This window comes from Orbilia oligospora (genome assembly GCF_000225545.1).
Source record: "Orbilia oligospora ATCC 24927 unplaced genomic scaffold scaffold00007, whole genome shotgun sequence".
Classification (NCBI taxonomy): Eukaryota; Fungi; Ascomycota; class Orbiliomycetes; order Orbiliales; family Orbiliaceae; genus Orbilia; species Orbilia oligospora.
The window spans coordinates 193587-215076 of NW_011645564.1; the positions used below are offsets into that span (position 1 = coordinate 193587).

The following is a 21490-nucleotide window of genomic DNA, read 5'->3' on the forward strand; positions in this document are numbered from 1 at the left end:
GCAGAAGACTGCGCGGGGGAACCCAAAAATGTGGATTTGGGATTTAGTAAACATCCATGCGTAGCTTAGCCTCATCCTTCGTCAAGTTTCTGGGACTTGCCTGCCTGCCTGTCTAGAAAAGTAACATCCAAAATCTACAATGGTATTACTCACAGACTTTTTTAACTGTCTTCAAAGCGTCGACCATCGTCTTTGGTACTACGAAAGATATGCGGGCTCAAATCCGGTTGTTTCATTCATTTGGAGGGGGAATGCGCAGCAACACTGCGAATTACATTAAATTTAGGGGATGACATCGGATCAAATCTATCTCGCGGCGAACAGAGGCACGCGTACATATTGGATCCGTGATCCGAGAATTGATTAGGATTGGGTTTCTCGCTTTTCTATAATGGGATTTTAGTGCTGATATATCGCTGGTGGCTGCAGAAATAGGACCCTGAACTAACTAGAATCGGAAAATATGCATTTGTTCTCATATGTTTTTGAATGCATCGAGATATCACGCTACACACGCCTCCAAAAAGAGGAACTCGGAGGGGCTTCATGCCACCAAACTCTATTTAAGCGAGTATTTGGTATCCTTCCGCTTTGTTTCGCTTCATTCTAAAGCTCGATAGTGGGCTAGAAGGACTCCGTGGTGCACGCTATGAAAGATGATTGGAAGTTTTTTGTGGATATCGATACGTAAATCTCGTACTGTACGGGGTACGGCCCAGCAGATTCTATTCCGCTGTGGGTCTTCTTCGTCTCGAGATCGCTCAGTTCGAGATCAAATTCTCATGCTATAACCAGCTGCGTCAGCCAGCGCAATTACGCAAAATTAACGGCAGATACCACAAAAACAACACCAACTAGCCAAGAGTGCAGTGCAGTGGTGAGAATCTTCATTACTAATATTATCGCCAATCCAACCAACATTCTTCAAATTGGCACAGTGCACCATCTATTTAAATTAAAACCTCGTGTGAATCTATTGCGGTTGTGTTGTTATTTTCGGAAAAAACAACCAGTGGAACCTCCACAGAAATCCAGGTATCTCTCTCGAGATAGGCCCAGCTCCAGGGATAGGTCGTCTCCACTGTACATTCATGTCTGTCCATGTAGGCACACTCTCGGCACTGAGGCGCACCCCACCATACATCCTCTAGCTCAGACTATACGCTCATTATCATCCAAGAACCAGCCGTGGTAGTTATCAAGTCTTATCCGAGTGCGGGAGCGTTAGAGCAACTAATACAAGACTAGGGGCAATTATGCAAGCCAAAAACACAAGCGGGTTTGACCAAATCCCAATATATAGACTAGCCAACCAACAACTATCTAGAATTGGGACTGGGATTCCATTTTCTATATATGAATGATGGCACTTGCACCTAATTTGCAAGGTCACAACCTAAACTTTATTTTCGAATGGACGCCATTTGTGGGAACATCTAGTCTTCAACACCTTCCCGGGCCCACGCGTCTTTGGAGATCATTGGATCACGAGCAAAACTCTAATTCACCCGCCTTTCTCAAACTAGAATCGAGAAACATGTCCTTGGCGATATTTTTCTTACCGAGTTGTTTTAGCCTCGAGACCAGTATAAATATCGCGACAATAACCCCGTAATGGAGACGAATTCATTTTACATTCCATCAGTGGGCAAGAAGCAGCTGTGGGTATCTAAACAGACAACATGAGACCAAGCACTTTTGCCGTCCTCTGTGCGGCCAGTTGCCTTCAGCAGGCAATTGCCGCCCCCTCTTTATCCTCTCTAGGGTCGTCGCTCACGATCTTAAAGGAAGAGGACTTCCTTGGTAAGTATATGGAAACGAGGGACATAATATCTGAAGGCTTTTAAATCTAACAGGACACTCTTTTTCACAGCTGAGAATTCCCCAAAATCGGCCTCTGCAATCCTTGTTGAGAAAGATAAAACTTATTCTCAAGGCAAGTTGGTTTGTGACCAACTGACCGAAGATGTCTGGTCACCAGATACCCAGGATTTCTTTGCGGGTGTCAACAGCAGCTTGGCATACCAGGTCTACCTCGGGAAATACTCACCAGTCCAACTCTTTTGGATAAAATCTCCGAGCTCGGGACCTTGTAAAGCTATTAGGCTCGGCAGGACGCTAAATATAAAAACAGTCTCTTGCAGCAGGAGACTTCCTACCTTGTGTACTCACTCTGGAGCGTGGAGCAATTACACATTCACCGACAACTCGGCTCCATACCAAATCGAGGTCCCTGCTGGGGGTATGCAGGTTACTGGCTTCAGAGATAAATACGGTTGGAGATTTGACGGAATTAAGTACGCAGACTTCCCAGGTCGATTTGTCCACTCCAAAGTGCGACAAGCTACTGGTGCAGTCAGCGCATTGGAATTTGGTGAAGTCTGCTACCAAAACGAGGGCTGGAGAGGCGGCCCAGTGGGAGGTAGCGAAGATTGCCTGTTCTTGAATATTGCAACACCATACCTTCCGGGTGCAGGTCAAAAGAAGTTGAAACCCGTCCTGTTTTGGCTTCATGGTGGTGGATTCACCGGAAACAGCGGAAACATTAGAAATTACGATGGAGTGGCAATGGCCGCTAGAGGTGATATTGTTGTCGTCAAGATCAACTACAGACTTGGAACATTTGGCTATCTTGCTATTGATGGCACTCCTATCAAGGGTATGTATAAAAAGGGTCACCTGACGTCCTCAATTTTTCTTCTTCTTCTTTTTACTGTCCCTCTTCGCAGTCTCGCGATATCTAGAAAAGCGCTCACAAATCTTGTTTGGCACACAGGTAACTACGGCTTCGGCGACATGATCACAGCCCTCAAGTGGGTCCGTAGGAACATCCGTCATTTTGGAGGTGACCCAAATAAAGTTACACTTGCAGGAGACTCCGCTGGTGCTGCGGCTGTCAGGGCAATGATAGCAAGCCCGAAAGCCGAGGGTCTTTTCTCTGGCGGTATCCTACAAAGCATGCCCAGCGGCTGGAGAGGTTACCCTGGACGCTTCACCAATTATACCACCCTTGCAGAAGCCACACAGGAGACTGGCAATGTAATCTTGCAGATGACTGGTTGTAATGCTGCAGCCAATAAGGCTCACTGCTTGAGGAATCTCCATCCCGATGTTTTGAATCTACTCCCCGCAAGGGCCAGGTGAGATTTAGTCCCCGATCCATATAACCTTCAACTGAACCTATCGCTTATGAATTCTTGTGTCATAGTGTCCCAGTAGTAGACTACAATATATTCCATAGCAGGACACTACCGATCACCGGTGGTCCAGGCTACATGGCTCGTGTCCCCATCATGATTGGTGCTAATCGTGACGAGGGCGGTATGACCGGACTAGACTTCACGGATCCTAACGCATCTGCTATCGATTTACTCACACCGATCGCACAAAGATCTTCATACTTCTTACATGGTGAACCAAAGGATCTCGTCGCTATGGCCTCCCTTCCAGAGTTCCCCACCCCGGCGATCCCCTACGGAGGCCAGAACGTTAGCATTAGAATTTTAACTGATATAAACTTCAAGTGTGAAAGCTGGGCTACTGCATATTCGGGCAGAAAGCACAACACACTTGGCGATGTCTATACCTTCACCTTCAACAGGACTTATCAGCCACTTTGGTGGACCGGGTCGCAATGCGAACCTCCAAAGTCACCAGAACATCCTCTCGGGGATCCAGATCAGGAATACTTCAAATGTCACTCTGGAGAAGTTGATTTCGTACTTGGAATGACTACCTACAGTGGCGAGTTCCAAAGAAACGAGCTGGACATTCCGTTCCAGCAATTGATCGTTGATTACTGGTCCTCTTTCATCAAATCGGAGGACCCTAATCCTCCAAAGGCGTACTTGAAGGCTCGAAACTACTGGGGAACTTTGAACCAAATTGAGGCAACCGGTAGATGGCAGAAGTTCAACCGCCACAACCGAAAGATGCGATGGCTTCAGTGGAATGGTGGGCAGGTTGATCTGGACGAAGAGGAGCAGTGCGAAGCTTTGGACCTCCCGTTGACCTTCTACGAGTAATCCATCGTTGGAAAAAACTCTTTAATCTTGGAGTGAGGCAGGGTCCTTTATATTGGGTTTACTATATATCCCTGATGGCGCTTTTGACGGTTTGAGTGTCTGGGTCAGTCAGATGGTGGGAAGTAGTGTAATGATAATACCTTAACGAGAGGGATGTCTTAAAGAAAGAGATTCTAAGCACTTTTGTATAGTATACGAAATGGCCTAGTTTCTAATAATTTATATTATATATATCTCTGACTATTTTCAAACATTTCACTGAAGACTGAATTCTGGCGGGAAACAGCACATTTTAGGTAGAGCTTCATGAGTTATTTCTTTAGTCTCCTATTAAAACTATTTGTCGTCTTGGCCGTGAAGCTTCTTTCAATAACCATTCCTGATAGTCCCCCACACCTCATTACCTAGAGCTAGAGTAATTCTGGAATCAGAAACTATTGTGTAAATCCTCCGTTTGGGGGAACCTCCCTTCTTCTACGAGAGCCCTGCGGGATTTATCTATCATCGTGCTGCCAGTAGAGCGAGTATACAGTACATTTATCAGGACTGATAGGGTATAATAATAACCCACAATTATGCGGCAAGATCGATTGTCGTGTTAATTGATGTTTGCGTAGAACGACAACTAGTTAACTCATAAGCCTTTTGGATCTATTTACGGACTTAATTATATCAGTATATCTCCAATTTGAAAGGGCTTGGAAATTTATAGATAGCAAGGATTGTCACGAGATTGTTTAACCTTCTGAAAGCACTTGTCATTTGTGGTCGTTGCGCATTGTTATCTCTGGCATTGAGTAGTGCTGGGCTTGCGCAGCTGGTACCTCCATACGGCCATTCAGTTAGTCTATTTTTACAGATGAGCTGTACATTTATAAACACATGTACAACTGGTTCGATATTAGCTTGCACCAGCTGCAGACTAGCTAGCTTATATGCGAATCGTACGCCGCCTCCTACTATCAAAAACCAAATATGTATTTACAGGCGGCTTCACATATGGTACCTCCAGGTTATCCCAATTATCAGACTAGGGGTACCAAAAGACGGAAAATATCGGTATCTATAATAGATATTTCGTATTAACTTGACCACGTGAGCTCGTGGATGGATGGATGGATGGATGGTGGTTCTCGAAGCACATGTGTGGTATTTTATGTATCTCTTGCGTTGGTATTTGTGTGACATTTGGCAACGAGCCCATGCGTCTTGGGGACGCTCACCTCTGCCTTGGACTACGAGCCCAATGGCCATGCGGCAGCCTCGACGCTAAATCAGCTTGGCTTAGTCGAGTAGTCGTTGCAGGCTCGACAAATTACTCAAACAGGTATGTCGACGTCAGTGCTATAGCCAAGCTTTTAAGGACTGGTAGTGTGCTTTGCAGCACTCCACTATTATTGTATTAAGGATAGATGAACGAGCTTGACAGTGCACATCAAAGTACCGTAGGTTTATAGTTCACTCTATATAATATCGTGGGTGGTATATATTTATATGCGGATGACGCGGTTTATGAATTCACAAGGATTATAAAAAAGGAGTATCAGTAAAAAGTACGCATAAGTAAAGAGATAATGTAAGGGCTATTTTGAAGACCCCCCCCCCCGGGGGGGTTGCCATAAGCTCCTAGCATAGAAGCAATGAGTTGGGAGTCTAGCCCCAAGAACAATCAAGAAAGATGAAAGTCACCTTCCAGATGAATCTTGAACTATTCAGAACCGTCATTTCTTGTATTCAGCTTCAATGCTTGAGGGTGATATTCAAAAAAAATGAGCTACTATCCACCTTCCTGGGAAATCCTCGGCAAGGTTTCCGTGATACCAGCAGTTGGCAGTGGGCATGTCCTTGGCGCAAATGCTGCATTTTAAATGTTGATATTTGTGGCCTTTGAAGTGCTTCCCCCAAGCGCTAGCTTTGAACCACTCCTCCATCCAATCCCTAAGATACTTTCTATCGGAAATTTGAGCGAGTGGGGTAGGTTGGTCGTCATTAGCCCCGAATAAGACGTTGAGGCAATCCTGCGCCTTAACCTTGGTTAGTGCTTTTCGTCTCAAATTGTCCCCAAAATTGTCGGTATTCCTATAGATATGTTTGAAAATCTCGAATAGTCTCGTGACAAATCCGTCAGCTTTCTCATCCTCGTTTCGAAGGGCGAAAGAGCCGATAGTCTCCGCAACTAGGACTTCTCCAACGAATCGTCTAAAATTTTCGACGGAAAAGATGAAATGGAAGCGCTTGTAGAAGCCGTCATATCCAACCATCAGAGACTCAATAGAAATATCTGCAGTTTTAATGTATTTTTGTATACTAGAGTTAAAACGGGATGAGAAGTCTCTTGACTCGGAGCAGATGACTTTCGAGGAGCTGGCGTGCCGTTCTATAATAGAAGTGGCCTCTGATTTTCTAATGACGATTCTATTGATGTTTTGAAGTAACCCGGTTGCGCCACTCGTGTGCTTGACGCTTCTGGCGACCCGAGGTAGGTTCGGCAATTTTATGTGAGATTCTTGGAAGGAATCGTAACCTAACAAAAAAAAAAAGTTAGTAGCGGCTCAAAACACCCCCATAAACTGTCACTGTATTCTTCTTCTGCTAATAAATCAATAAAATTTATACCACTCACATTCATAAAATTCGTCGTAGCAGGAGATACAAATAGGCCACCCAGTTTTACCTCCCGTACGCTTGTCATGAATGAAATATCTCACCCTAGATTTCCGCATCAGACCTTCACCCATCGCCAAGCACTAGGCGCATCTATTCCGTTGACCGCATGAATTCATGATACGAACACATTCAGCGTACCAATTTCGAGAAGGATTAAAGGGGGTGAAAGGGTGATCTCCATTCTCGCTAGCGGAGAGTCGTGGCAAGCAAAGCTTTGCAAACCAGAGGAACTTGTTTGTCGGGCCAAGTGTTCGTCGAAAACGTCGACAAGATAGGGATAGAGACAGGGTGTCTCTTGCTACCAAGTTTGTCGCGATCTTGTCGTGGGCGTCGGCAGGAAGAGATATAATATTTGTCTCCATTGTTGAAAACGTAAAAAGATGGGGGGAGCTTCCGTGCAGAAAATTATTTTCCTTCACAGGAACGGTGGCGGATCCGTATATATATATCAGAAGTAATAAGGCAGGAGTATAGGAACCAAGGAGAGTATAGTAGAAGCACTAGTTGAACGGAAGGAGAAGATTGGCGCAAAGTTGCAATGTCAAGAACTTTGAGGAGAGCATTTTGATAGAGACTGCCCAATATCTCGAGGGAAACAAAGGGGTTCGTGCTTTGCAGAATACTAGTATACTATGATGCGGGATCTGGGAGTGCGATGGTGGCGCCCTCTCCCCCATCTAGAAATCGTGAACACCACTTTAGAGCCGAAGAATCTCTTATCTAGAAGCCGGCCTTGGTGCTGCTTATGTTTGTTCACCAAGAAGCTCGCTAGTCACAAGCTGAGTTTCTTCAACTCGCAAAATATAAGGGCTTCTGAATCTTTCAACAACTTTTCGTGACGAGGTCTAATTTAGCTAAACTGGGAACGAATTGCCATTAGAAACGAGTCTTGGAGCTAAGGAGAGGTATGTCTTGCATTTCAATATTTGGGCTAGTTGAATGATAGCATACTAAAAGGCTCTTCGAGTGCACATACAGACGCGAAGGCGATGAAAGAATTATGTCATCTGATGTCGAAAGGCACACTGTCAGAACATATGGAATCATGGTCACTCAGCTCCGAAAGATCGCTTGACTCGTCAAACGTCCGAGCTTTGCCACTGCCTTTTTTCTGCTCAACTGCAAGCAACCGTATATCCTTCCGGCCAGCTTCGATATCGTCCAGCATTTTCTCCAGCTCTGCAACTTCGCAGGGTGATAAATCCCCCTTCTTGTCCTTGTCGCAGCCCTGCAAGACAAATTGGACCACCCCAGGACCACCATGCATGTTGGATGCCCTTTTCAATACCATTGCTTTCTTAAAATCTTCGAAAGACAGCTTTTCCATCCGCCTCGGCCGATGGATTGTTGGGACCGCCTTAGTTGGAATGTATACCGATGCCTTGATTTGGCCTTCTTCGAACGAACGATCCAAGTCCTCTGCCCAAATCCACCCCATTCTGTTCATTCCTTCAAGTTGCAAGCCAATGAGTTTATATTCGTCGACTCGTTTTTTCCGAAATAGATGTCGATAACGCAAGGAATATGGAGCAGAGTATTCCACTTTTTTCGACCCAAATGCTGCATCAATGACTCTGAGAGGGTGAACACTGCTTACTTTTGAGAGATGCTCTCGGAGCAAATCGCAGATTTCGATGTTGAAGAACTGACCAAGGACAGAACTGTGGATTTGAAAATCGAGGGGGTACCTCCGAGGCTGTCGAAAACTGAGAGTGAGAGGATATTGATGGACCGGTGTAGCTGATATTAAGAGAAGACCAGCGAGCACTGCAGGATTCTCGCCCGGACCAGCGAATGGAACGATTTCAACGTTCTCCGGGTTCGTAGGAGGTGTTTTCGGAGGTGATGGAAGCTTTGCTTTAGGCATCTCGAAATGATAGAGGTGATTCCAGAAGCCAACAGCACATGGAAGGGGTGGTTGGAACAGTTGTTGATGGGGATTAATTAGTATGCCTTATCCGGGGCCGTCCAAGTTGATGGGTCTGTGACACATTTCCACTACGCCAGAACACCAACCACCATCAACCCCCCCCCCCCCCCCCCCCCATCCCCATCTTCTTGAACGAAATCCCCAATCATCATCAATTCTAAACCAAACCACCAAAAAGAGACATCTAGCTGATTTCCATGGCCTGTTTGTTAAGGGTTGGCACTCTAAATAGATCCTCTTATTCCATGCTTCTACCATAATCTCACTTATTGTAACATATTCCGCTAATATTACAGTTATCAATGTAGTGTCATCGAATTTCAAGGTCCGAATCATCCAAAATCAAGATTATTCACTGTTCAATTATGAGGCTGAAATTTATGTTCCTCCCCTCGATACTTTGCTGATGTGTATACCACTGGTTAGAATGAGTGTCCGTCTAAAACCTCGTCCAAAGCATATACTCCATATTACCAACGCTCTTGACCCAGCCAGCCTTATCGGAAAGCATGTCATCGGATTTCTCGACGACTACCCTTTGTCCCTCACACTCTCCGAATCGGCTGAAAAGCCTCTAGAAATTCACTTTGGTGGAGAATACGGTGGTGGCAAGGATTTCGAGTATTTCATCGATGATCATCTCCGTTTTGCTCTTGAGAAAGCGGCAAGCGATGGGTTTCGACGCCCTGCCAAGATCATCGATGCTCACGTTGGCGAAGTAACGAAGAAGTATGAAGTTCCAAATAATGAGAAGCTCCCTCAGCATAATGGAAAGCTCTGGCATGATAAACTTACCTGTATTGGGCTCCGACTGGAAGGTATGAAAGAGATTGGTTACATCTGGGGCGAGGACACCGAAAAGGCTTGGGATGAGTTTTGCCTCTATTGTGGGACTTTCATTGCAACTGATAAGCAGCTCGAAGAGATTGAATTGGAACATCAAAAGAAGGAAAAAGAAAGGAAGTCGCAGTTAAAGCTTTCGGCGGAAATGCAGCTCTTGAAAGAGAAGGTTCTGCGCTGCAAGTAAGCGCTTCGCTAAGAGGTTCTTCGAAGAATTGGAGTCAGGAGATCTCTCATTTTGGTGGTAAATATTCAACAGAATCATATATCATTTTAACTTTGTGCCAATAAGATCTTTGAAAATGTAAACATTGTGCTCGCAGAGGACTAGACCCAAAATTAGCCGTACTCTCAGAGTAGGCCTCATGTCTAGGATCTACTTTTCGGATGCTCTATAGCTTCTGTAGTAGCCGACAAAATCCCTTTCCAACGAACCAACACTATATCTGCTGTAAGATAGAAACCCCTCTTCTTAAATTCAAAGTTTACTGTAGTACAGATATAATGTATTCCACTGAAGAGGCAATGATGCTACTAAAGACCGATTAAAGCCGTACACGAACCCGTGCCCCAGATGTTCTTTTCGTATATCACGATTTATTGGATTAACGTTTATCAATCCTAGTATACCCTAGTCCGCTTTCTTCTACCAAGCTTTTGGGCATATTTCCTTGGAAGCATGTTTCCTAGTCGCTTTTGAACTGACAATCAATTTAATTTAATTTGTCTTCTTATCTACGAAGTGGCGAGTTATGTGTGTAGGGAATCTTTGAGGGATATATAGGCGGACCTCTGCGAGCAAACTAATCCAAGCTCGAATCATGACCGATCGCGATTCATGAGACGATTGTATCTAGCTTTGATATAATATATCATTCAACCAATTTTTGACCGGAATTGAAGTCTAATGCCTTTCGTTTCTATGTACAGGAATAGTTTAAACGTAAATTTGAATTCCATTTCGACAACGTAAACTAGAATTTCTAGTCCCGCGATTGATAACCCTCCACCAATCAGATCCATAACTCATAACTCATAACTCATAACTCATAACTCATAATTCGTTATTCATAATTCGTAATTTTCAATTCGTGATTCATAATTCATAGTTCATAATTCATACTTCGTAAGTTATCTTCACTTGCTATCATCGCTCTTACTAGTAGTAGTCGAGCATAGCAACGTTTTCATCATCCTTAGCAGCCTCTTCGTTTGCCTTTTCAGCTTCAGCCAGAACTTCCTTTTCTTCGGCAGGGATTTTCTGTTGCTCCTTAAGGTACACTGTAACCGTCTTGGGGAGGACTTCTCCACCTAGTGCCACACTGAGCTCTTCTTTCGTGGGAGGACGAACAGGTGCCGGTACGGCGGGCTTCGGTGTGACGACTAGCTTAGGGACTAGCTTAGGCTCGGGCACATTCGTAACGATCTGTTGAACTAGGACACAGCTGCCGAAGGGCCCGTTCGCGGCTTTATTCTCACAGCGAATCAAGCAAATGTTTTTCATATTGCCATAAGAACCAGTGCATCGGAGATCTGTAGGAAGAACATAGGTTATCCAAAGATTTCCTTTGTGAATAGTGCCGAGGTTGATGGAGTGTTTGTCGCCGTGGATGTTTTCCTTGAGGTTCTGTAATGGACCAAAGGCGTTTCCTATGCCCGTATGATCCAATTTGCACATGAAAGGACCAGCACCATCGGCGTTGACTTGGTGAACCCGCATTCTTAGCCAGCCTCCCGCCGTGACTTGCGCAACCATATTTGTCCCTACGAACTTATTTACTTCCTCCTTGACATCAAGAGAATAACCACGCTGAGCTTGGAATAAGTTCTGAATAGTGGGGCTGTGCCATCCATGAAGCATAAGCCACGCACTAGGCCTGATTTCCTTCCGCCATACTAGACCGAGGTTCAAGCCGCAGCCTTGAGGTTGGTATTTGCGTGGTTTGTGGCAGCAAGGAATGGCGCTGCTTGCGAAGATGGACACTTCGGTTTGCCAAGGGTGCAAGTCTGTGCCATAAGGGCCTTTGTTATACCACGAAGTGGTACCCAGGCCTCGGCTGCGAACTTTTTCATTCGCATTGCCGTATGCATCGGCGATAAGTGCGTGCCCGTAGATTGAGCTAGCACAGCTCAAGAAGGCGATAACGGCAGATGTACCAGTTGGAAGATACATCTTGAGGGAGGGATAACAATAGTGGTATTTACTTCGATGTTTCACAAATAAAGGCTTGAAGAGAATGAGAAGGATGTAAAAAAAGGTGGAAATTCGAAATATCGACGAATATCGAATGTTCAATTGACCAATCAAAGGAATGTAAAGCCCAGTGCCTAAAGAGAGAGAGAGATAGAACTGAGAAGGCTGACTGCTGATGCTGATGATGATTTAGCAAAGCGTCCGTTAACCGGCTTTTTATAATCATTATCATCGTCGGTTTTTTTGCTTTTCAATTTCGATGATTGATATATTCCATCGTATGATCATGTTGTTCGATTCGAATAGTTATTTTATTTCCTCTTCCTTTGTGCCGTCTGTGCCGTCTGATGCGCGTTGATGTGTTGACCCTGTTGCCGGTTGGAGCCCAATGACGTTGCGCCTTCTGTGTCACCACAAGTGTGTGTCACCACCCTTTTCGTCTTGTATTAGACAGGTGTGCACTGTTATATCCGGATAACAGCTATTATACCCGCTTATGCAGCTAAGCTAAGGTAGCCTCGAGTTTCTTATCTCTAGATACATGCGTCGATCCGAATTGCCGGTGAAAATTGAAGAGGAACGTCGTTTACAAGTGCCTGTGCGGTTGCATAACCTATAGCTCTCTGCACTAAGTACTAATCTGGCCTCTAAGGTCAGGATACCCACCTAAGTAGCCGTAGGCGGAGTCGTTTCTCAGCTGTTCCTAGCAAACAAAAGCAAGAGATATTGCAGCTGTGTAGCAATACCTTAACCAATTACCTAAATTCCCGCTTTAAAGTTTTCTTTTGGACGGTTTTAACCCGTGCGACGGGAAACTCGGACTAAAATTAACCCTAATTGGACATGCATATATATATATAACGACATATATAAAAGATATCAAGTTTGCTACGTTGAAGGGTCCAATACCTCATTGAGGTCACCGCCTTCAGATTTGATACAAGTTCTTCATGCTGACGAGAGTACCGGCTCGTTCAGGTAGTACCAAATGTTAGTACGATCCACCTACCCAACCGGTATGTTATAATATATGCGGGTTAGTCATGCGGGAAAAATAAACCACAGCCTCAAAATATGTTCTTATAATATAATTACTGAACCAAAATTGCGTGCTAATCAGGATATCATATGATCATGAAGACCATGAATAAATATTTGAGTAGAAGCTTGGTATTCATATCCAGACCCGAGTCAGTCGTATCTAGCCGAGTGTATTTCGACGTTTTCGACAATCGAATCCATCATATCATTTTATGACATTCAGTGCGTGGTTGCATGTTTTAGCATTTGAGCATCTGGGAACGAAGGCGCCTATTCCAAGACTGCAGGCACTCAAGGGAATGTATAGGGATAGATCGCGTACTTACATCCAGGGAATAAAAACTTCTTGATATAATACGGGCGAGATGGAGGTCACTATGGATCATTAATTTTATAATTATAACAATATATACCTTCGTTGATCAAAGCTGAATCGTTAGGTAGGCACGAGTACTCGAGTTGACCTAGTCCTGTTGATAGACGTTGCAAAGGGAGGACTATGATGATATATATCAGATCAGTTGCAAATATACAAGTCAAAAGGCAAACACATAGTCAATTAGATGCTGATTATTTGCAGACGTCAAGGATGAGACTCCTTCCATAATATGAGATCGATGAAGCCTTTTAACATCTATATTAAAATTAATAAAAAATATAAATATTGATTGATTCTCGATTTACAGTTGTCGTCGCGGATCAGCTGCATGGCAGGACAGATCCATCGCGAATTTTATTTAATATACAGCTAACAGAGATAAATAAATAAGTGCGTCCTGAACGGGTTAGAATAGTTCCACGAGATAGAAAGAACCTCATTTAATTAGGGTCGGTTTCGTGGACCTGTTGCAACGTTGAGACAATGCAATGGCGTTTGTGGAGACGAATAGTTAATCGGGCCCAATTGCCTGTTAACGTTTCACAGGGTGCTCCACCAGACTACAATTGCAATTGCCTCTTTGGGGTCTACGCCCTTTTAAGTATCGCTTCCAAAACCTCTATTTCTTGAAAATGAAAAATGAACATTCAATTGAGGTTAGTGCCTTGACCTTAAGTCCCAGACAGTTTGCGCAGCTAGGACTGCCTGATCACTAAATCGCTGAAGAAAAAAAGAACACCAAAAAAATCGCCAGCACAACGCAACTGCGTACAACGCAAAAAGAAAATTCAGAATCGGTCCTAGTAAGGCTCGAACTTACAACCTCCCGGTTAACAGCCGGACGCGCTAACCAGTTGCGCCATAAGACCCAGATCCTGCTTCTAATTGGATGAAGGACGTCGTTCCGGAATGCCCTCTTCAAGCTTTTGTCAGCTTCTTGTCGCTACAAAGAGCCTGGGATCTTGTAGATGTTTCAGTTGGATAGAGCTTGCAAAGCCACTAGTTAAGTTGTTGGGCTTTTATGCCTCGGAAATAAATGGTAGGGCTGATATAGTCTTGTGGACTGAGGTTGGGTTTGTGGATCCGATTTGGAAATGGTGTTTATAAATTTGGTCAGGGTCTTCTAGACTGCAGGTTTCTATCATGCAATTGTGCAGCGAAGATACAGTGGGTCTAGACGTCTGTTCATTCCCTGGGTCAAGCCCAGCTTGAGGAAGAATATATGTATACACTACTTCAGGCATCTAGTGAGCAACTTTAAAATAGAGGAAACCCGAAAGTTGAGGAATAAGAGAAATTTAGGAGCGTATGAGGTCAGAGGACAGTTCGTAGCCAAAATGAAAGCTACTAATCCGAAATCTTGTATTCGAAATTTGAGAGATGTAGAAACGCCAGAAAAAAACACCGAACCCATATCCTATTGCTATAACATATGTATGGAAAAACAGAAACACAAACACTATAAGTGTAAGAAAGAAAAGCCACCACACAGTTACCCTATAAGTATATCGCTAGTCATTGACATAAGAAATCCAGAGCATAGTTCAACGAATAGTATTCGTTGTAGGGAAGTAAAACCCCTTCCGTTGAAAGTAGTAAGCCGTTATCGGCGATGTGCATGAAAAAAAAAAGTATAATTACAAAGGAAATAGGGAATGGGAATCATATACATAAGAAGGAAAAGTGGCACAATATAACTGGTAATATTTACCACCATCGTCGGTTTCTCTTGATTGACCACTGAAGGCCCTCTCTATAGGGATTTATTGGCTCAGCCGCAACAAACTCACATGTTGTTCGGGATTTCAAATTTGAAGATCCTATGGCACGTCGCAATATTTTGACCTTACGGGGCCTCAGAGGTTCTATACTGGGCAAAGGAGAAAGTTTATCGATTCTCCTGTGTAGCTGCCCGTAGTGTGCTTCTTTATCGCTTCCAGTGGCTTCTCCGTCGTTGTCATCCTGGTGGCAATATTCCTCAAAAGAAGGATCATCCCAGTTTGGCACAGAAGTGGCAGAAGTCGACGTGGAGTCGATCGTGGAATCTCTTTCAACTCGTGTGTCGATTGTATAATCGTCGTCTTCTTCTTTCGATCTCCCCTCTACGATGTACCCATAACCAAGCGTTTCACGGGGTGGCATACACATCTCTTCCACAGCTTTCTATACTGCGGCGAGGCGCATGTCTTCGCGGTAGTCCCTCAACTTCGGCTCGCTTCTTTTCTTTCGGCCCGTGTTCCAGTCTTTCCTCGCTCCATTAATATCAAAGGTAGCGTGTTGCTTTTGTGTATGTATAGGAAGCTTGACATCAAAGTATCCTGTAGTAGCGCTCTCAGGTACAGGTGACTTTTCTCCTCCTCTAGGAGCAATCTTAATGTCACCGGCTTCAGGGCGAGGCAGTGGTGCCATAGGACCTCGACCCCTTGGCCCAGTACTCGCGAACTTCAGAGTCTCAAACCAACCTAGAATATCCTCGGCATCGACATCATCTCTTGGCGACCCTGGGTACTTCTCGTCGTCTGGGTTTGGAATCGGTTCTTCTAGGATAACGTCTTGTGTTATAACCATACCAGAATTTGGAGAGGCGGTTTTGACCTTCATGTCACGGTATTGACGGCTATATGACTGTTCTGGGGGCTCGTATTCTGGAGGCGGGGTAGCATCGATGGGTGGCTGAGGCAATGGACGAGAAGCATAGTGAATGGATGTTGCAGCTGGATCTTGTCGGATAGCAGATGGAATGGCCATCGGTGTTGTTTTCAGCGGTTGTATGTGTTTTGAAGAAGGGAAAGCGCGTGCGCTACGTCCGCGACCAGGCGATGTTGAATTAAGCGGCTGCGAATATTGTGATTGCGGCTGCTGGGGAGGAAGAGGGAATTGAATGGGGAGGTCAAGAGGCTCTGCCATCTGGCGGGCGTGAACAGCCGAAGACATAGAGTGACTATGACGAAGATCTGGAACCCGTGCAGGAGGATTGGATGAAATACGAAGCGGTTGGATTGTGACCGGCACATATGAAATTTGGCGTGGAGGTTGAGCAGCCTCATGGTGGGGTTTTAGCGGGAGGGGTTGGGGCTGTGGCGGGGGTTGGTTGTTCGCCTCCATAAGTTGATCCCGTTCCATCTTCAATTGGTTGATCCTATCTTCGAGCAGCTTCTGTCTGGTCATAAGTTCGTCGAGTTTAGCCTGATCCAGGTTGGAGGCTCGCGAGTGAAGCATGTCATCTGCAGGTACCCACAGTTAGCCGAATTTTTTACGTAATAGAGAATAAGCTACATACCTCTTTGCGATGGATGATAATCTTGGTCGCGATCTTGATGTGAGGATGGAGGACGGGCGACTTGCTGTGGAACACCACCTACGAACATCGACGGATGGTGGGGATGTCTTTGCGATCGTTGCAGAGTAACTTTCTCCCTACTTGGCGTGGGGATGGTACTGGGGGCTTCTTTCTTAGATCCCCATTTGAACAACTTGCTTGCAACGACATCAGCGACACTAACACCAGTGCCCATACTCTTCTTCTCCGGATAGATGCCAAAAACGCTCTCGAGGATCTCATTCCCTCCGGAGCCGCTCTTCCCATGTCCCTTAACATAACTTCCCTGCATCCTAGATCCGGAATCAGCACGACCACGACCACGATGGCCGACTTCAGCTTGCTCTCGTTGTCTAGCAGCAGTTTGTAAAGTGTGGATGTCGTTTTGCATCTGAAATTCCTGGCTAGAATTACTCGAGGAAGGTGCGGTATCCATTAGGGGTGGAGGAGAGGCATAGCTAGCATGTTTAGAGGCGAATGGTGCATATTGATCCCTAGCAGCACCTGAACGTTTAAGCGACTTCTGGGCCGCGGCAGAACGGGCTGCCATTGCGAAAATGTCAGGCGAAGTAGAGGCAGAAATAGATGATAATGATAGGTTTCCTGATTGTGTTGTGGGTGTGATTGGAGAAAGATGGATGTTGAAGCTGCCCAAGGACCCAGCAGATAAACTTGCAGAACTCGATGAGGCGGTAACGGGTCGAACTACTTCATTTACTCCTTCTGAAGCAGACTGTAGACTAACTGGACCTGAAACTGATGTCGGACCCTGTGGATGATACTCTTTCGGGACTGGAACTTGAACTTGTGGCTGCAGGCTTTCCCTAGCAGTGGCACAGATTTCGATTGGAGAGGCTGCTGTAGATGATGCAGGAGATGTAGTGTCCAACAATAGAACGCTACCAACTTTATGCGAGGCTCCGTGACCTGTCGGGGAGGTAGGAATTGCTGGAAACGGAGTAGCCGAAGGGGTTGTAAGGACTGTTGATAAAAACGGAGGGTTTCTTTTGGTATACGTAGGTGTGGGTGTAGAAGGAGTGACCGATGAAAGAGAACTATTTGACAATTGAGATTGAAGTTGAAGTTGTTGATGATGATAATGATTTTGATGTCGAGGTTGAGGTTGAGGATTGGGAGAGGTGGTGGGAGAGGTCCCGAGTGTGTCCTGTTCTGTGTTGCGGATGAGGTCCACAGTCTGAGTCTGGCCAGGAGACTGGGTCGACCCTGACTTGGATGACTTTGGACTCTGTTGATAAGGCGAAGAATAATTATAATGCAATCGAGTAATCCCGGCGCCGCGACTTCCTCCAACATTAACGACCTGGCTATTATTTACAGGCAGGCCACCGTTATTATCAGTGTGGCTTGCAGTAATCGAGGGAAATGTTTTCCAGGAAGTAGTAGGTGCAGGAATGGTAGTCGCAATTGTCGACGTTGTGGTATCAGAAGCAGAAGGGAAAATCCGAATTCTCCTGCAATTGTCCTTCTTGATATCGTTCTTCTTGAAATTATTTCCAACCTCCTCGGAATTCTCCTCGGCGTCTTCCAGAAATGAAGACGTAGAAATTTTTCCTGATTTTGAATACGACGATACAGGATCAGACTGAAAAAAACAAGGTGCGGGCGTCCTGGTATTTTTATCAGTACCGTCGCTATCATTCCCACTTGCTAACCAGTTTATTCGTTCACCCAGAGGGGAAGTACTAGTAGTATCATTAATGCAAACCTCCAAACCTGTCCGAGATGAAGAAACAGAATATCCACAATCTACGGCCAGGCTCCAAGTGCAAGTACTAGTACCTGTATCCTTGGAGAACGAAGAACCGTTATCAGTTATGCATTTTGAAGAAGAAAAAACGGCGGCATGGATCGCACTATCACCACCACCACCACCACCATGCTTTTTTTGGACAGGCGAGCCCTTCTTTGGGTCACTTTGGCCAGTGGTGGTGTGCGAATTGAAGAATGACATGGTTTCGTCCCCTTCGTCGCCCTCACTGCCTGCCTTGTCCTTGTTTCTAGTGTAAGACAGCTGTGTGGGGGTATTTAGCGGCATCCCAATCGGTGGGCGTGGCGACCCACCCTCAAAACCCTGGCTTGCCTTGGCTGTAATCCCAGCCTTTAATGGCCCCTTGCTCCCACCAGGACGCCCTCCCGCAACTGCAACACACCGGCTAGAAAATTTGGCCGGGCTGTCGATACCATTGATGGAAAACTCCCTGTCCTGGTGATCCGTCATGAGATCCGCTTGACCGTTCTCTGCCGCCCCTGTGTTCGCTGTTGTAGAAATGGCTGACTGCAAGTCGTCTGATAAGAGTTCGCTTCCTTCCCCGCTTTTTCGAGCCAATAAACAATCCGAAATAGTAGATTTCGAGGATATTGGTTCTTTGACCTCAAAATCTTTGACAGTTACTTCGGGTCTAGACAAGTCTTTGCTCAACGACAAAACAAGGTTATCGTTGTCACTGTTCCCTCGTTCTTCTTTTTCCTCTTCTTCCTCTTCTCTCCTGGTCACCAAATTGTCCCCTGCTTCAAACTTGTATTTTGCTAAGAGGACTTGTGCTTTCCAGGATATAGCTGGTTCGGACCGATCAATCATAACGGCATTCGATGTATTTACTAATTCTTCTTCCTCATCTTCGAAACTTAAGCCTAAGCTCCAATTGCCAACTGATATTCCAGATAGCCACTTCTTTGATGTAGGATCCCTATCTCTATCACCCCGAGATCTCGATCTTGTGAACATCGGCATCGTTACTATGGATTTTGCAAAGGCCATCTTAATATTTGGTCTTAATGCTTGGTAGGCAATTGTAGCATGTGGCCTTGGACTTGGGTGTGGGGCGTAAAAATGTATAGATTCGGTATGAAATCTTGGGAAGCAGCTGAAGAAAGCATGCAATAAAACCACTGGCTATAGAAAAGCAACGTTAGCAAAACCATAATGAGCCATCAGGGCTACCTCCGAATTCATTTCATCAAGAAATCCCCGGCTCGGTTCCAATCTCACCGTTGGAGATCCCGGTATAAAACCAAAAACTTGGGAATCTTACGGGCAATATTAATATCAATACTCCATTCCTCCCAGTTCGATAAAGGTTGCGTAATCCAGATCGGCCCCGTTAACAGACGACAGATCAAAGAGTTTATAGTTATTCGAATAAAGGTATACCTAAGATTCTTCAATCCCAGTATCTTAGGTAAGAGAAAACCAAAGTGGGAAGAAGGTTCTCAATAGCCAGTAAATATATCAATCAAGTTAACCTGTAACTTAACCAATTGTTATAAAACTCCTGGACTACCACGCTGGTATTACAAAAAGCAGGTGTCCCGTCGACAGTCAATCTCTTTTAGGATATCATGCACGTGGATCGTATTTCACTTGACAGAGAGTTTAATTTTGGTATCCTCCAAAATTCGAAAGGTTTTCGGTTCGCTGCCCCTCTGTAGTAGATTGTTGCTGTAAGCGCTAAATGTAATTTCAGGTATACTGCCCAGGGCCGCTCCTGTTCAAGATTCGAGTAACCGATCGAAATTCCAGAATGTTTTTTAAAAGGATCGATGTGGTCCCTTGCTTTCGATAGCTAAGCTCAGGCGAGGAGGGTTTCCCGATGTGTTGTTAGAGAACTTGAAGGAGTCTCTTTAGTCTAAAATTTAGATCCGAAATATTCCTGAAAGGCGATATATTGTGATACTAGTGATGTGGCCCCTGCGCTTATAGTCGCTGAGGAATATGATATGATCCAGATTCAAGTTGGAGGCCTAAACATTCACCAAGAATTTAGTTAATCTCCAAGTTGTTAACATGTTATATGATTGATGTTTTGAATGGTAAATTACCCCGAATTCCAGTACTAAACCCCGATATTAAACAAGAAAAATATAAGAAAACTTGGAGGGTGGAGGTAGTATAAGACCGATATAAAAATATGGTGATCTTTGACACATTGAAAATTGCACAGACGCCGCCCAAGAAAATAGAAAAGCGGCGAGCAAGTATATATCGACCCTGCCTCGAAGCCTCTCCTCCAAAGAAGCAATCTATTAAGGGCGCAATATCATACCATGCAACACATGCAATGCACCTGGTCCGAATGAGATACGCTTCTTCCACCTGTCATCATCCGCCCGTCTACACTCCAGATCTGTTTCGCGAGGGAGATAAAACTCGGCTGTAGCGGTCCCCTCCAAGGGTTCTGGTGGCCGGCACCGTTTGCCACTGCATTGCGGGGCTTGCGATAGGCTCAGACTCTATGCTTCTCGTAGAAAAAAAGAGGAAGGCTCCGCTCCCCGGGAAGAAAAGGAAATTTCCTAAAAGAGACATATAGAAGGGAATGCCAGGGCCTTTGTGTATCTCTCGCTTGTTTGGCCTGAAACGAAAGATTGCTATCAAGCCTCGAGTTACAGGTTCGAATTCTACAAGCATTCTTACAGGTAGTCTACATAGATACCTTTGAAACCAATGCCGGTCATCTACTCTTGTCCTGGTCTAAATGACATTTTAATTGATACAGAGAAAACGTCTTAAGCTTACTGAGGAAAAAAATTGGAAACAATCTCGCAGCGTCAGAGTTTGTTTGCCGCCATAAACGAGATAAAAATTTACGGAGTCCGCATCCTCACAGTCAAAGCGCTCGCGGGGCACGTCCATTCAAACCGGCTTACTCTACAGCTACATGAGCGCATTCGGCTTCGGGGAATATCATGACCTCACATGACGGCGACAATAAAAATGAGACGGTAGTAAAAGTCCCACTGTTGAACACCCCCTCAATCATGATATCAGCACTGAAACATACGATCACCAATTTTCCCCAGAGCGCCAGAGCTCCGGAGCCAACGAGGATACGTAGAATGCACCGCCAGGCTTCGGCTGCGTTGTTTGTGGGCCGAACTGCAATAATACGATGCAAGGTGAGATCCCGAAGAGAAAGGAAAAAAACAAATTTCGAAAACACAATACATCTCCACTGAATCGGAGTACATTAATGGGGGTTGCGAGAGGTAGGGAAAGACAATGTTTCGTTTTTTTTGCTTTTCTATTGTTATTTCGAGATTCATTTTTGTCATTTGGATAATTGTGAAAGCGTCGAGA

General features: G+C 45.0%; 6 protein-coding genes across 6 annotated transcripts; 2 read left to right on the forward strand and 4 right to left on the reverse strand.

Annotated features, from left to right (window-relative positions):
* Positions 1-1682: 1682 nt before the first annotated feature.
* Positions 1683-4025, forward strand: AOL_s00007g66 (uncharacterized protein; the record flags this gene model as incomplete). Its single annotated transcript, XM_011119967.1, has 4 exons — positions 1683-1803; positions 1874-2659; positions 2777-3140; positions 3209-4025. The coding sequence occupies 4 exons, from the start codon at positions 1683-1685 to the stop codon at positions 4023-4025; spliced, it is 2088 nt and encodes a 695-aa protein (XP_011118269.1).
* Positions 4026-5785: 1760 nt separating this feature from the next.
* On the reverse strand, positions 5786-7054 carry AOL_s00007g67 (uncharacterized protein; the record flags this gene model as incomplete). Its single annotated transcript, XM_011119968.1, has 3 exons — positions 5786-6549; positions 6649-6734; positions 6831-7054. 3 exons carry the CDS (start codon positions 7052-7054, stop codon positions 5786-5788), a joined length of 1074 nt encoding a protein of 357 aa, XP_011118270.1.
* A 641-nt stretch (positions 7055-7695) lies between these two features.
* Positions 7696-8559, reverse strand: AOL_s00007g68 (uncharacterized protein; the record flags this gene model as incomplete). Its single annotated transcript, XM_011119969.1, has 1 exon — positions 7696-8559. One exon carries the CDS (start codon positions 8557-8559, stop codon positions 7696-7698), a length of 864 nt encoding a protein of 287 aa, XP_011118271.1.
* A 490-nt stretch (positions 8560-9049) lies between these two features.
* On the forward strand, positions 9050-9649 carry AOL_s00007g69 (uncharacterized protein; the record flags this gene model as incomplete). Its single annotated transcript, XM_011119970.1, has 1 exon — positions 9050-9649. The coding sequence occupies one exon, from the start codon at positions 9050-9052 to the stop codon at positions 9647-9649; it is 600 nt and encodes a 199-aa protein (XP_011118272.1).
* Positions 9650-10621: 972 nt separating this feature from the next.
* Positions 10622-11635, reverse strand: AOL_s00007g70 (uncharacterized protein; the record flags this gene model as incomplete). The annotated part of the gene is made up of 1 exon (XM_011119971.1): positions 10622-11635. One exon carries the CDS (start codon positions 11633-11635, stop codon positions 10622-10624), a length of 1014 nt encoding a protein of 337 aa, XP_011118273.1.
* Positions 11636-15239: 3604 nt separating this feature from the next.
* On the reverse strand, positions 15240-19174 carry AOL_s00007g71 (uncharacterized protein; the record flags this gene model as incomplete). Its single annotated transcript, XM_011119972.1, has 2 exons — positions 15240-16300; positions 16357-19174. 2 exons carry the CDS (start codon positions 19172-19174, stop codon positions 15240-15242), a joined length of 3879 nt encoding a protein of 1292 aa, XP_011118274.1.
* Between the last annotated feature and the right edge of the window lie 2316 nt (positions 19175-21490).